At 39.3% G+C, this 15,504-nt stretch overlaps 3 protein-coding genes across 3 annotated transcripts; all 3 read left to right on the forward strand.

Annotated features, from left to right (window-relative positions):
- Window positions 1-1,518: 1,518 nt before the first annotated feature.
- Window positions 1,519-3,399, forward strand: LOC129720305 (E3 SUMO-protein ligase ZBED1-like). The gene has a single exon (XM_055671767.1). It carries the CDS (start codon window positions 1,519-1,521, stop codon window positions 3,397-3,399), a length of 1,881 nt encoding a protein of 626 aa, XP_055527742.1.
- Window positions 3,400-12,207: 8,808 nt separating this feature from the next.
- Window positions 12,208-13,524, forward strand: LOC129720306 (uncharacterized protein K02A2.6-like). Its single transcript, XM_055671768.1, has one exon. It carries the CDS (start codon window positions 12,208-12,210, stop codon window positions 13,522-13,524), a length of 1,317 nt encoding a protein of 438 aa, XP_055527743.1.
- A 14-nt stretch (window positions 13,525-13,538) lies between these two features.
- Window positions 13,539-15,251, forward strand: LOC129720308 (uncharacterized protein K02A2.6-like). The gene has a single exon (XM_055671769.1). The coding sequence runs from the start codon at window positions 13,539-13,541 to the stop codon at window positions 15,249-15,251; it is 1,713 nt and encodes a 570-aa protein (XP_055527744.1).
- Window positions 15,252-15,504: the final 253 nt, after the last annotated feature.

The following is a 15,504-nucleotide window of genomic DNA, read 5'->3' on the forward strand; positions in this document are numbered from 1 at the left end:
GTTTTATTTGTGGGGAATATATAAACATGCTGCGGTTTAGGTAAAATATGCTGTTTTTCATCAATTTGCCGGTAACCTTTTTGCACTTTTCGTTTTTTTCTTGTACTCTTATAGCGCTTCTAAATAGAGTCGCTTATGTTTCATACAGTAACAAAAGTCATGAGCTATGACAATGACTAAGATTATGCTCCAACTATTGGAAATATAGCATTTTTATATGTTTTATTTCGACATATTGTCACAATTTTTCACACTAAATCTAAATTAATATCAATTTCTAATGTGTTTCAACTGGAGATTCACTCTCCAACCAAAAAAATCAGATATAAAACAACATGGAACGAGAAATTTAAAAAATGTTCTGAATTCCATACAAAACGCGAAATTTTTCATAACGAGATTTGTTTGTGTGCGTGGATAGACAAAAATGTAGCATACCTTGTAGAACTGTCATAATACTTGGGGCGATCCGCTCATTAACTGATCAAAAGAACTAGCTCTTTTAGGTGAGCGAGTGAGCCACCGCTCAGAATTTTCCTGCGGTGGCTCACCAGTTCACTGATTGCGGAGCTTACTGAACTGACTGAACTGGCTGCAAGAAAGAACCGAAAGAACGAAAGAGATCAGTGAGCGAAAGATTTCAATGAGAAAGCAAATCGGTGGAAGCCGATCCGCTCATACACTGATTCAAGAACTAGGTAGCTCTTTCAGTCGAACGAATGAGCTGGTCTATTGACCAACACATTAGAACGAGAAAGAAAACGCTGACGACTGTAGGTAGAAAGGGCAAAAGTGAATTGTATTTACAATTCAATGTTTTGTCTGTTTCTTATGAGGTTCAACGTAAGTGGGAAAAGGTATTCGATAATTTTTCAACTTTTTATACGTTTATCGCACGGAATGTGCTGATGATGTGTAAGTGATTCATTGATGAAGCGATACCAGATGGGCCATTTTTTCTGCAAAACGTAGATTTTTGGGATCTGTGTGCCAATTTATGATTAACAGCAGATATGCAGTTTTTCTCAGAATGAGTGCAGATTTTTGCTCAAGCCAATTTTTTTCCCAATCCGAAGTAGATATTTTTCTGATTTTAGGCTGATGTAATTTGGTAGCTACATATATTTTATAGAACATCTGGCATCTTTGTTTCGATGTTCCTTTTTTCCAAATTTAATTTGAGTTTTTTCGACTGCAAAACGTGTATGCTAATCATTTATTTGTGGAAACCCAGTTATTATTTCGAAAAACATTACTCGCTATCATTGTTCATTCAATACGAACAGTATCAGCTCGCGTCTCGATCTCAACGAGAAAGGTTTTGCGTTTACATTTAATCGGTAATTTTCAGCTTCAACTGGGTAACTAAGTTTGTGTAGTACTACGCGTTCAAAATAAATTTTTCAGATAACACCGTTTGTGAGCGGACACTAAGTTCATTTTACCATCGAAAAAGAAGTGGGTAAACACTTGTTGAGTTCATGACTCTTTTAGAAAATTAATTAGCATTTTTCAGACATGCAAGAAAGAACCTCCAGCGACATCTGGTACCATTTCACCAGAGAAAAGGTAAAGAGCGTATGTCGGTACTGCAAGGCGACAATTTCCATGTCTTCAGGCTCCACGTCGAACTTAAAGCGTCACATGAATGGAAAGCATCCGTTTGTTCCATTGAACAGAGGAGATACTAGGGCGGTGCAAACTGTGCCATCAGCTGTTGCTGATAAGGATGGCGATGCTGTTACGAGTCAGGATATTGAAAACAGAGAAACAGTGCAAGAGCTTCGCATGGGTGAGGCTGTCGAACAAGTTTTTCCGACAACTTCTTCCCAGCCTCCGCAATCGTCAATGATGCGTTTTGTTAATGTGATAAAACGATTGCCGGTTCAAAAAAGTAGAACGATTGATGTGCAGCTGCTTAAAATGATATGTAAAGAATATCACCCATTTTCACTAGTCGAGAATAAAGAGTTCGTAAGATTTGTGGAGCACCTGAACCCATCGTATACCCTTCCCAGTCGCAAAACTTTGTCTAACATTTTACTGCCTGCTGTGCATAAAGAATTGTTTGAGAAAGTGAAGAGCGAGTTAATCGATAGGCAAGCAATATGCTTGACCAGCGATGGATGGACAAGTGTTACAAATACCGGTTTCTACGCATTAACTGCCCATTTCATTGACAAAAACGGAGAAATGAAGTCATATCTCCTCGAATGCTCCGAATTCACTTCTAAGCACACGGCAGAAAACATTGCAGAATGGATTTCGAACGTTCTCCGAAAGTTTGAAATTGAGTACAAAATTACCGCAATTGTTACAGATAACGCATCGAATATGCGGGCGACTGCCAACATTTTGAAAATTAGGCATGTTAGATGTTTCGCTCATTCGCTTAATCTGGTTGTTCAGAATGCCATTGCTAATTCGGTTGCAGAAGTAGTTGAAAAATGCAAAGGCATAGTTCAGTTCTTCAAGAAAAGTAGTCATGCTTCCGCTAAATTGCGCGAAATGCAAGTGAAGCTGGGTCAAACAGAGTTGAAGCTCAAGCAGGATGTAGTTACTCGCTGGAATTCCCCATTCGATATGTTGGAACGTTTGATACGTAGTAAGGAAGCAATAGTGTCTACACTTGCCTTACTAGATTCGTCGCGATGCGCATTGGAAACTGATGATTGGGAAATAATACGCCAAAGCATGGAAGTTTTTCGACCGTTCAATGATGTAACTACTGAGATTTCGTCAGAGAAAACGATGTCACTTTCGAAAACAACAGTTATGGCACGATTACTGAGTAGGCAATTACGTTACTCAGATTCTGCTTTCTCGCAAGTAAAAAAACTAATAACTGAATTGGGAGAGGGTCTAAACGCACGGTTTGGTGAGAGAGAATCGAACGAGTTGATTTCTCATGCTATTCTCCTTGATCCACGCTTTCGGAAACAGGGCTTTGGTGACGACCAAAAATACAGAGTAGCTTACCAAACTCTGATACAAAAAATACGGCAGCTTCCCTCAGCCTCAAACGAAGGACCACAGCTCGTGGAACAGGAACCGCAAAGCTCAACGACTCATTCAACTCTTTGGGAACAGTTCGATGAAACGGTTAGCAGACTGCAGGGAAAATCTGATCCGACATCGGCTAGCATTGTAGAGCTAGATAAATTTTTGGCTGAGCCATACTTGCATCGAACTGGTGACCCACTGGCTTGGTGGGAGACGAGAAAGCATGTGTACCCAAAACTCCACCAAATAATGCTGCGAAGATTATGTATTCCTGCAACATCGGTGCCTTGTGAAAGAATATTTTCCAAAACAGGACAGCTGGTGACGGAAAAACGAAGCAGATTAAGCAGTAAACACATTGCTGAAATGATTTTTGTTAACGCCAATGCGATTTAATTTTTTTGCCATTACTGTATCGCTAAAAATAATACTTCTTTTATAATACATGTTTTGTTTGTTAAAACTAAAACAAATCAGTTTGTCTAAAAATATCCGAAATGTCTTTTAATATAACAAACCTTTTAGCCCAGTTCATGGAGCTCGACTTAATGTTCTCAGAAATAATTTAACTGACTCCGGCTTCATTTTCACTTTGCTTGTAAAAAAGTTATCAACATTCCCGATACAAAATAACAGAAGGTTATATTTATCCTAAAATTATCAGGTACTTGTTTTCTTACATTAAAAGTAGATTTTACAAACGAAAGTAAACAAATATAAACTGGACTGCACTCAAATATAAATAATAGCGTAGCATCAACCGGTTCAAAAACAGTTTTTAAAAGAAATTTTGGTCCACACGTCGCCACTTGATTAGTTACATAGTACACGCAAAACTTTTCCTTATTACTTTAGAAGCAATAGCGCAAAATTGCTTTTTGGGTAACAAACCTATTACTTTAAAGGCAATAAAATTCTTCCCCAGTCAAGTAACAACACATACTGCCATATATTAAGCACGTGTTACGGGAGTACGACTATCTAATAATGGTCGTTTCAACCACATGCAAGATTTTTTCTGTCGAAAACTGCTCCCTTTCCATCTCAAGCAAAAAAAATCACACACCGTCGCATATGTTGCACATGTTACAAGTATCTTCAATCTCCAATTCATCCGGTGTGCGTGTATTAGTTCGCATACGGAGCAGAGAAAAAATATGACAAGAGCTGCCAAGCAGCATTTTCCCCGTCATAGAGTATGCAAACGTTGATGATTTCAAAGACTTGAAATGCGTCTTGAAATGACATCACGATCTGTGAGCTGCGTTAGAGAAAAACAAAAACATTCGCTTTCCTGCAAGATATCTAAAACACATACTCATTGGTTCATGGAAACTCATTTGCACCTGTTTGAAAATACAATACTCGTGCCTAACCAGACAATATTCGCAACTTCGGCAACTCTGGTCAGACAGTATTACATATTTCCATTTCAAGTAAACACTGGGGGACGAAACGAAAGTGTTTCTAATTAGACATTTGAGGATGACGGTTGAGTTTCTGATAATGTGTGCATGAAGGGAGACAAAAATGAACCAGATCGTTGCATCAATACAAATGCAGCGAGTGAAGTCTGGCTAACACATGCATTGCGGTGCTTGGCTGTATGTTCTTCTCCAGAAACACATACAAGCGTGTGGCCGTCATAATTTTTATTACTTTTTGTTTGTTACTCTTTGTGTATAATGCGCAGTCATAAGACACAATAAGTAATAAAAAATTGCCCTAAAGTAATAAAATATTCCCCGTTTGCGTTGGGTGTATTATCTTTTGATATTTGAAACGTAGGTATATTTTGTCCATGATAATCCATCCATGAATGGTGCCGTATGACAGAGCAACAATCTTCCGCCAGCGAAAAATTCTCCATTCTTGCAATCGGCAACGATTCCTTCCTGCCGACACTTAAACGCATCCACTGATTGCAATTATAAGCTGAAAAGAAGGTCAAATCATAACTTCTCCGTCGTTTCAAAGCTTAGATAACACAAAATATACCTTCCATGTAAACAGGCTTCAGCAGGGCCGCTCGACGATCTTCTAATTCTTTTTGCATTCATCTTGAATATATTTTTAACCAATATCGACGTATTAATTGAGCAACCAATTAAACCAGCTCCACGGGGACGAAAAATATTGTTTAATAACAATTAACCAACTTAACTATCAAACCCGTAGTTTCAATTTTGCGAAACTATCCAACTCACTTTTGGTGTTGATAATATTTATTAATTATTCATATTTCACTTTATTCAAACTGTCCAATTTGCGATTCTCTTTTGCGTAAAATAATAAAAACCCGAAACCATTCAAACTTGGATAAAACGGAAATATTTGTTCAATTTTTCAAAGCAAAACGAACCGAAGTGAAAATTTGACAGCTTTGTTGATATTGTTGTTGACTTAATGCAAAACAGAGAGAGCGTTACATGTGTGTGAGCGAGTGAATCATTCAAAAGAACTAGCTCACTTCAGTGAGCGGATCGATTCAGAGTCACTCACTTAATTGAACCATTTTGCCCACCACTAGAGGTATATGGGATTTTAGCTGGGCATCTGCCTCGGGGCTTTATTTTAATTAAAGTGGGTGACAGTCAACGGTGTAGAGTTCAGATAGGAATGCCATCCTCTTGGTTATAGACCATTTTACGAACTGACAGGTGTCACGCATCCTGTTGATGTTGATGATACTCTAACGTGCGTTATGTCAGCGGCTCCTAAAGTATTTTGAAATTAGAAGGTATGATCGACCGTGCAGTAGTTCACTAACAGCAATAAAATAGTTTCGCCAAGCCATTCAATTTTCTATGGAAACTATTTATTGCTCCCTCTACAATACATACATCATGACCCTATAATCATACCTTCCAACTTCAAAATATTTTGGATAAGGCCGAGAAAAAGGAAATTCATTTTGTTCATTATATATTGAGCAGTTTGACAGAACGAGGTACGGAGTACTGGGGCAACTAGAGTGCCTAACTAGAGTGGCGCCGTGTCATCCAAAGTAACGCTGGTAACACAGATAACACTGAACATCCTTTCTCTTTTCCCCACACGTGTTTAATGGGTTGTTTGCTCAATTGGAATGACACTGACGGATAATTTTTATTCCAATTTTGACAGTGTCGCCACTCTATATATTTACAGGCACTCTAGGGGTAACCTAAGGGGAGACAACTGGGTATAAATTTGCATCCACTTTGGGAACCACTCGCTGATTGGTTGAAATTGAAAACCCCTGCGTTAGAATTTATCATCAGGCTTGCTGGCAGTGTTGCTGAACAACATTGTTCGTTATTTTGATTTATGTTTTTAATGATGTCACCTGTTATAATCTGCTACCACCAGCTAGACAACTGAGTATGCGATGACTAAATGGAAAAACTTAGTTGTCAGAGAAAAGTAGAAAATATTTTTTTTTTTTTTTTTAAGGGGGGATTTGTTAGTAGCTTAAGTATTTATGATAAATATTAGTAAATAATGAGTATGTGTGTCCAATCACAAATGGTGACTTCTCAACACTGTTAGAAATTTGTAATTTTAATTGTTAGGATTTGTTTGCTTTCGCAATTAGGACTTATCATTCGTAGGGATTTAAACCTACTTGTCAGAAAAGGGGAAGTAAACTTACAACTAACTTAATTGCTAACTTATTGGCTATAAAGAGAGCTTATCGTAGCAATTGAGGGTTGCAACGATTTTTGTCGAAAATTGTTAATAATTTTATTTGACATAGCTTCTAATGGTTCAACACCAGTAAGTCTATGTAATTCGAGTGTACCAAACCAAGGAGGACGCTTCAAAATCATTTTCAGAATTTTATTCTGAATCCTTTGAAGCGTTTTCTTCCTTGTTGAACAGCAACTTGACCAGATCGGTACAGCATAAAGCATTGCTGGTCTAAAAATTTGTTTGTAAATCAAAAGTTTGTTCTTTAAACAAAGTTTAGAATTCCTGTTAATGAGAGGATATAAACATCTCGTATATTTGATGCACTTGGCTTGTATACTCTCAATGTGCTCTTTGAAAATAAGTTTTTTATCATAAATTAGTCCCAAGTACTTAACCTTGTCGGACCAACTTAAAATAACCCCATTCATCTTGACAACGTGATTATTGTTTGGCTTGAGGAAAGAAGCCCTAGGCTTATGCGGAAAAATTATCATTTGAGTTTTAGAAGCATTGGGAGAGATTTTCCACTTTTGCAAGTAGGAAGAAAAAATATCTAAACTTTTCTGCAATCGACTGCATATGACACGAAGACTTTTTCCTTTTACGGAAATGCTTGTGTCATCGCAGAACAATGACTTTGTGCATCCTGAAGGCAAATCAGGAAGATCTGAAGTGAATATGTTGTACAGGACTGGACCCAAGACTGAACCTTGAGGTACACCTGCTCTGACAGGAAATCTATCAGATTTTGAATTCTGATAGACAACCTGCAGAGTTCGATCAGTAAGATAATTTTTTAAAATTTTGATTAGGAAAATTGGAAAATTAAAAGTTTGCAATTTCGCAATCAAACCTTTATGCCAAACACTGTCGAATGCTTTTTCTATGTCTAAAAGAGCAGCTCCAGTGGAATAACCTTCAGATTTGTTAGCTCGTATCATATTAGTAACTCTGAGCAATTGATGAGTTGTGGAATGCCCATGGCGAAATCCAAACTGTTCATTTGCAAAAATTGAATTTTCGTTGATGTGTGACATCATTCTGTTAAGAATAATTCTCTCAAACAGTTTACTTATTGAAGAAAGCAAACTGATTGGTCGATAACTTGAAACTTCAGCTGGGTTTTTATCCGGTTTTAAAATGGGAGTAATTTTTGCATTTTTCCATAATTTGGGAAAATATGCAATTTTGAAGCAGCAATTGAAAATTTTTACTAAAAATTCCATTGTGCTCTCAGGGAGATGTTTGATTAGTATATTAAAGATTCCATCGTCACCAGGCGCTTTCATATTTTTGAAATTTTTAATAATTGATTTAATCTCATTCAAGTTAGTTTCAATTATTTCTGCAGGTAAAAAATTCTGGGAAGAAATTAAATCAAATTGACGTGTGACTTCATTTTCAATTGGACTCACAAAATTCAAATTTGAGTTATGAACACTCTCAAACTGCTGAGCAAGTCTTTGAGCCTTTTGTTCATTGGATACAAGGAAACGTTCACCATCTTTTAAAACTGGAATAGGCTTTGAAGGTTTCTTAAGAATCTTCGACAGCTTCCAAAATGGTTTTGAATATGGTTTCAATTTTTCAACTTTAGTCTCAAAATTTTGATTTCTCAGAAGAGTAAATCTATGTTTAATCTCTTTCTGTAAATCTTTATAAATAGTTTTAAAAACAGGGTCACGAGAACGTTGATATTGACGTCTGCGGACATTTTTCAAACGAATTAGAAGTTGAAGATTTTCGTCAATTATTGGTGAATCAAATTTCACTTGAGCCTTTGGAACAGAATAATTCCTGGCATCAACAATTGCACATTTCAATGCGTCCAAAGCGGAATCAATATTCACTTCGTTTTGCAAATCAAGCTCATTATTGAAATTTCTCTCAATATGAGTTTTGTATCTTTCCCAATTAGCCTTGTTATAATTAAAAACAGAGCTCATATGGTTTAAAACTGATTCATGTGATAAAGAAAAAGTTATTGGAAGATGATCAGAATCAAAGTCAGCATGTGTGATCAAATCACTACATACATGACTTTGATCTGTAAGCACCAAATCAATTGTTGAAGGGTTTCTTACAGAAGAAAAGCATGTAGGACTATTCGGAGACAAAATAGAATAGTATCCTGAAGAACAATCGTTGAATAAAATTTTGCCATTGGAATTACTTTGAGAATTATTCCATGAGCGATGTTTAGCGTTAAAATCGCCGATTATGAAAAATTTCGAACGATTTCTGGTGAGTTTTTGTAAATCACCTTTAAAATAATTTTTGAGCTCGCGTGTGCATTGAAATGGTAAATATGCTGCGGCAATAAATAAAATCCCAAGTTCAGTTTGAACTTCAATTCCCAAAGTTTCAATAACTTTCGTCTCAAGATGGGGAAGAGCACGATGTTTGATTCGGCGATGAATAACAATTGCAACTCCACCGCCGGAACCCTGAATCCTATCATATCTATGAACCACGTAATTGGGATCATATTTTAATTTTATGTTAGGTTTCAAAAATGTTTCAGTAATAATTGCAATATGCACATTATTTACTGTTAAAAAGTTAAAAAGCTCATTCTCATTGGCCTTCAATGAGCGAGCATTCCAATTTAATATTTTAATTGTTTTATTTAAAATCATTGCTAAATTTTAAATTAGAAACAATTTTAATAGTAAAATTTGTGCCTATTTGAATGGCTTCAAACATTGATTTTGCCTGCAACATGGCGTTCATAAGATCGAACATTGCCTGTTGCAAAAAAGAAAGTTTACCTGCCGTAATAGGCCCCAGGCAGTTGACATTAGAAAAAATATTTTCGGCAGCAATATTAGCTGAAGTAATAGGTGTACAATTATTTTCTAGCGTGTTTTGCTTACCCATATTAACGGTCATTTTCGAACTACCAACACTAGGCGGTATAATGTTCGAACTACCTGTAACCTGTGCATAAGTTAAACGGGTATGCAAAGGAGTAGGTAAACTATGCGTCACTGGTACGCTTGGAGAATTTTGTTTTGAAGTTGGTTTTAATTGAGAAATTGAATTTTGTTTACCTTGCCTTGCCTTAACAATTGCTAAACGGACTGGGCATTGATAAAAATTTGACATATGGTTGCCGTTACAATTCGCACAGCGAAAATTTTTACTCTCTTTCACAGGACATGTGTCCTTTTTGTGAGAAGAGTCTCCACAATTAAGACATTTTTGGTCCATGTTACAGAATTTGGAACCATGGCCATAACGTTGGCAAGTACGGCATTGGGTGATATGCTTTTCACCTCCGCCATACTTCCTATAAATTTCCCACTTTACACGCACATTATACAAAGCATGTGCTTTTTCAAAAAATTTTAAGTTGTTAACCTCATTGCGGTTAAAATGAATTAAATAATTAACAAGGGAAATTCCAGTTCTCTGACTGTTTTCGCCTCGTGATTTTTGTTTCATTAGAATTACTTGGGTAGGGGCTATGCCAAGTAATTCTGTTAAAGTAAGTTTGATCTCATCAACGGTTTGATCGTTGGTGAGACCTTTCAAGACAACCTTGAACGGCTTGGCGTTCTTGGTGTCATATGTAAAAAATTTGTACATCTTGTCAGTTAAATACTGAACAAGACGATCACGACCCTTTACTGAGTCGGCTAATAAGCGGCATTCACCTCTACGGCCAATTTGATAGGTAACTTTAACGTCAGAAACAAACGTTGAAAGTTCCTTTTTGAATATATTAAATTCAGAAGAAATAGTTACCACAATAGGTGGAACTTTCTCCTTTTTTAAAGATTTTATATTTTGTATAGTTCCGTTATTAATAACTTCCATTTCACCAGCTTCTTGCTCAGGCAAAATATCAAAAGGATTGTCACTACAGACACTCGATGTGTCAGAAAGAGATGCCTCTCTTTTCCTCCCCGCAGCGATGCGAGGTTTCTTTTTCCGTCCAGCCATTTCAGGTGATACGAAAAAAGTTAAAACAAATGTTAAATTCAAAAGTAGGTAGTCTTGAGAAAGACTGATGGGAAATAACTTTCAGGTAATCTTTAAAAGACACACTGACAAAACACAAACTTTGAAGCTATAGGCAGTCAAAGACCAGTCCACAAGCAACCGAAAAAACGTCTGATCTGTAGGACAGTTCAAGACGCACTGAAAGTAGAAAATAGATTGATTCTATTACAAGCTCTTGTTCAATCCAGACGTACTTTAATAAATAGTCAATAGTTTGAACATCTTTCATTTGTAACATTTTGGCGACGAGGATTCTTCCGGAACATTCGAAGACCGAAGATTCAAGAATGTCTACTAATCACGAAACCAATAGTGATCAAGGAGAAATTTCTAACCAAGCAATTATGAACAAGCTTCTGTTACTTCTGGACCGGCTTACAGCTACAGAAACGGTTCAACGTGATCAGCCACCAAGGAATTATCCGGAGCAGATCATCGAGTCGCTTTCGGCGACAATCAAGGAGTTTCATCATGACCCAGCCGCAAGTATGACGTTCGATCGATGGTTTTCGAAGTATGAAGATTTGTTCAATGCCGACGGGAGAGAACTGGATGACGCAGCAAAAATTCGCCTGCTCTTGCGAAGTCTCAGCGTTCCAGTTCACGAAAAGTTTTTGAACTATCTCCTGCCACGACACCCACGGGATTTCACTTTTCAAGAAGTGGTCACAAAGCTGAAATCCGTTTTTGGACACCACAAGTCTCAATTCAGCCAACGGTACGACTGTCTCCGCATTGTGAAGAACGAAGCAGACGATTATCTGACCTACGCTGGTATTTTCAATCGCCAGTGCGAGGACTTCGAGCTAAACAAGCTAACTATTGACCAGTTCAAGGGGCTCATTTTCGTTTGTGGACTTCAATCATCCAGAGATGCAGACGTTCGGACCAGATTATTGTCAAAAATTGGAAGCAGACACAGCGACAACGGTTAATCTCGAGAGTTTAGTCACCGAATGCCAGCGCCTGTCGAATCTTAAACACGGCACTGGTGGAGAAGAATCAATCATCTTCATCGGTCCAGGCAGTTCGGAACCCAAAGCAACAGAAGCATCCTGGTTCTCAACAATCAAGCGAGAAGACATCTCCTCGAACACCGTGTTGGCAATGTGGTGCCATGCACTTTGTCAAGGATTGCCCATTCACAAGTCATCTCTGTAAGCAGTGTAACAAGACCGGACACAAGGAAGGCTATTGTGGATATTTCGGCAAGCAAACGAAGCCAGAATCCGCACCCGGATCAACAAGGTTCAACAGGCAAAAGAAGAGAAAAGGAAAGCATCAATCTCAATCCAACTACATCTTTTCAATCAACGCAGTAGGAGCACCTAGCCGGAAATACGTCACTGTGCTCATCAACGACAAACCGGCGAATCCACAGCTGGATTGTGGATCAGACATCACTATCGTCTCGGTTCAAACGTGGAAAAAGCTTGGCTCACCATCTATCAACAACACCTTCCATCGCGCGAACACTGCTTCGGGTGCTGCACTACCGTTGAAAGGAGAATTCAATGCAGCATGGTTATCAACGGTGAATCCAAAAATGGTACTTGTCATGTCACTACAGTAAAGGACTTGAACTTACTCGGACTAGACTTCATCGAAGCATTCAACCTGTGGAACAAGCCACTCGCCTCCGTTTGTAATCGAGTTAATCAATCTAATTTCAATCTCGATTGTGGAAACCGATACCTAAGGCGATACCCCGAAGTTTTCAAAGACACACTGGGGCACTGTACTAAAACAAAGATCAAATTGTTTCTGAAAACAGATGCGAAACCGGTTTTCCGTCCCAAGCGACCAGTACCGTTCCACATTGTTCAGAAGGTTGACGAGGAGTTGAACCGTTTACAGCAACTCGATATAATCACTCCAGTGGATTTTTCCGAGTGGGCAGCACCGATCGTCGTAGTAAAGAAGCCAGGTGGGAAGGTGCGAATTTGCGCTGACTATTCGACCGAACTCAACGCTATTCTGGAACCCCACCACTATCCTCTTCCGACACCCGACGACATCTTCAGCAAACTTGCAGGCAGCAAGATTTTCAGTATTATCGATCTATCCGACGCTTATTTGCAAGTTGAAGTTAACGATGATTCCAAAAAGCTCCTGACTATCAACACGCATCGAGGCCTGTTCCAGTTCAATCGGTTGGCTCCAGGAGTAAAATCAGCACCCGGTGCATTTCAACAACTGATGAGCAGTGTAATCGCTGGTATTGAAGGAGTAGAGTCTTTCCTGGACGACTTCATTATCCACACAGTAACAGAAACGGGCCACGATCGAACACTGAACGCTCTATTCAGCCGTCTTCAAGAATTTGGGTTCAATCTACGATTGGAAAAATGCAATTTTGGTCAATCCAGCATAAAGTTCATTGGTCATATTGTAAGTTCCAACGGTATACAGCCAGATCCAGCAAAAATCGGCGCTATCACGCAGATGCCACGACCTACTGATGTCAGCCAAGTCCGATCGTTCTTGGGAGCCGTTAACTTTTACGGTAAATTCGTTAAAAAAATGCACCAATTGCGACGACCGTTGGACAATTTGCTGAAGAAAGACTACCAATTCGTTTGGAGTCAGCAGTGCCAAGAGTTTTTCGTTAAAATCAAGAAAGTACTTCAATCGGATCTCTTACTAACTCACTACAACCCTGCTTTGGACATCATCGTAGCAGGAGATGCCTCGAAGACAGGAATAGGTGCCGTTATCATGCATCAGTTTCCAGATGGGCAAATCAAAGCCATTGCTCACGCTTCAAGGACACTGACGCATCCGAACAAAACTACAGTCAAGTGGAGAAAGAAGCACTCGCTTTGGTGTTTGCCGTGACCAAATTTCGCCGCATGCTGCTAGGTCGCCATTTTAAGCTCCAGACCGATCATCAACCGCTCCTGAAGGTATTCGGATCCAAGAAAGGAATTCCACTCCACACAGCCAATCGTCTCCAGAGATGGGCTCTTACGCTACTTGGATTTGATTTCGACGTGGAATATATTTCAACTGACCAGTTTGGATATGCAGACGTTCTCTCCCGGCTGATCAACAAACACGAGAAACCAGATGAAGAATTTGTAGTTGCTACAATCGGCATCGAAGAAGAGTTGGATAACGCCTTATGTGATTCGTTCAGCAATCTTCCAGTCACGTTCGAAATGGTTCTCTCAGCCACAAAGAAAGACAAGCTGCTCCAGACGGTTATCCAGCATATCAACACCGGTTGGCCAGCAGCTAAACAAATCACTGATCCAAGTCTCAAGACGTTTTGTTGCCGGCGAGAATCTCTTTCAATCGTCAAGGATTGCATCATGTTCTGCGATCGCATCGTAGTTCCAGCTGTATATCGTGGTCGAATCCTGAAGCAGATTCATCGCGGTCATCCTGGAATGGACCGAATGAAGTCAGTTGCGCGCAGTATCGTTTACTGGCCTGCAATTGACGAAGATATCCAGAACTATGTACGACGTTGTTCTATATGCGCCTGCGCAGCAAAGTCTCCACCGCAGATCCAACCTCAGCCATGGCCGAAAGCAGAAGGTCCTTGGAAACGAATTCATTTGGACTATGCCGGACCTATCGAGGGAATGTACTATCTGGTCATCGTTGATTCTTTCACCAAGTGGCCAGAAATCTTCCAAATTTCTTCATCAACGGCGCCATTGACAATAGGATTATTAAGAGAGACTTTTGCAAGATTTGGAAAACCTGATGCACTGGTTACGGATAACGGAAGCCAATTTTGCAGTGGCATATTCAAGCAGTTCTGTGAGAAATCCGGAATCACTCACATTCGTACCGCGCCCTACCATCCACAGTCAATCGGACAGGCGGAACGATTTGTGGACACGCTCAAGCGTTCACTGCGGAAAATTACAGACGGGGAAAACATACCATCATCCGAAGCGCTGCAAACCTTTCTTCAAGTATACCGCTCAACGCCAAGCAACGTGTTGGAAGGAAAATCCCCGGCAGAAGTAATGTTTGGCAGACCAATGACGACTACACTTGATTTGCTTCGTCCTACGGGAATCCATCAAGCCCAATCCACGTCATCTTCACTATCACCTTCCGCCACAACTCTAACTACTGGAGCAATGGTATACGCCAAGGTCCACAAGAACGCCAAAACTTGGACATGGAAACCTGGAACTATCATTGAAGCATTTGGAAAGGTGAATTTCAATGTTCTACTGGATCAAGGTACGGGACGCAGAAAACTCATTCGTTCCCATGCAAATCAACTACGCGCTAGGTATGATGATACCCAGCAGCCATCACACGAAGTTCATCTACCATTGGCAGAACTGATTGCAGATTTCAGATCACCGGTTTCTGTTCAATCGAATTTGAATCCAGAACCATCCACCAGCTCCGTTTCAAGACCAGCTATGCCCATTAATGATTCCGCTGACAGCCTGGATGAAACAATGCGGACAGCTTCACCAACAATGATTGCATCAACGCCTATAGCAATTCCGCTAAGAAATGATGAGATCACACCTCGCCCAGCCAGATGCTCAAGACCGCCAAGACGATTGGAGGATTACATCCGGTACTGAAATAAAGGGGGAGATGCTACCACCAGCTAGACAACTGAGTATGCGATGACTAAATGGAAAAACTTAGTTGTCAGAGAAAAGTAGAAAATAGATTGATTCTATTACAAGCTCTTGTTCAATCCAGACGTACTTTAATAAATAGTCAATAGTTTGAACATCTTTCATTTGTAACATAATCTAAAATAATTTCAAGTGAACATTAGAAAAAAGTACAAATATGGGCGTAGTAAGAGATCCGAGTTTGATCTTCATT

Source organism: Wyeomyia smithii, chromosome 2 (assembly GCF_029784165.1).
Source record: "Wyeomyia smithii strain HCP4-BCI-WySm-NY-G18 chromosome 2, ASM2978416v1, whole genome shotgun sequence".
NCBI classification, from domain to species: domain Eukaryota; kingdom Metazoa; phylum Arthropoda; class Insecta; order Diptera; family Culicidae; genus Wyeomyia; species Wyeomyia smithii.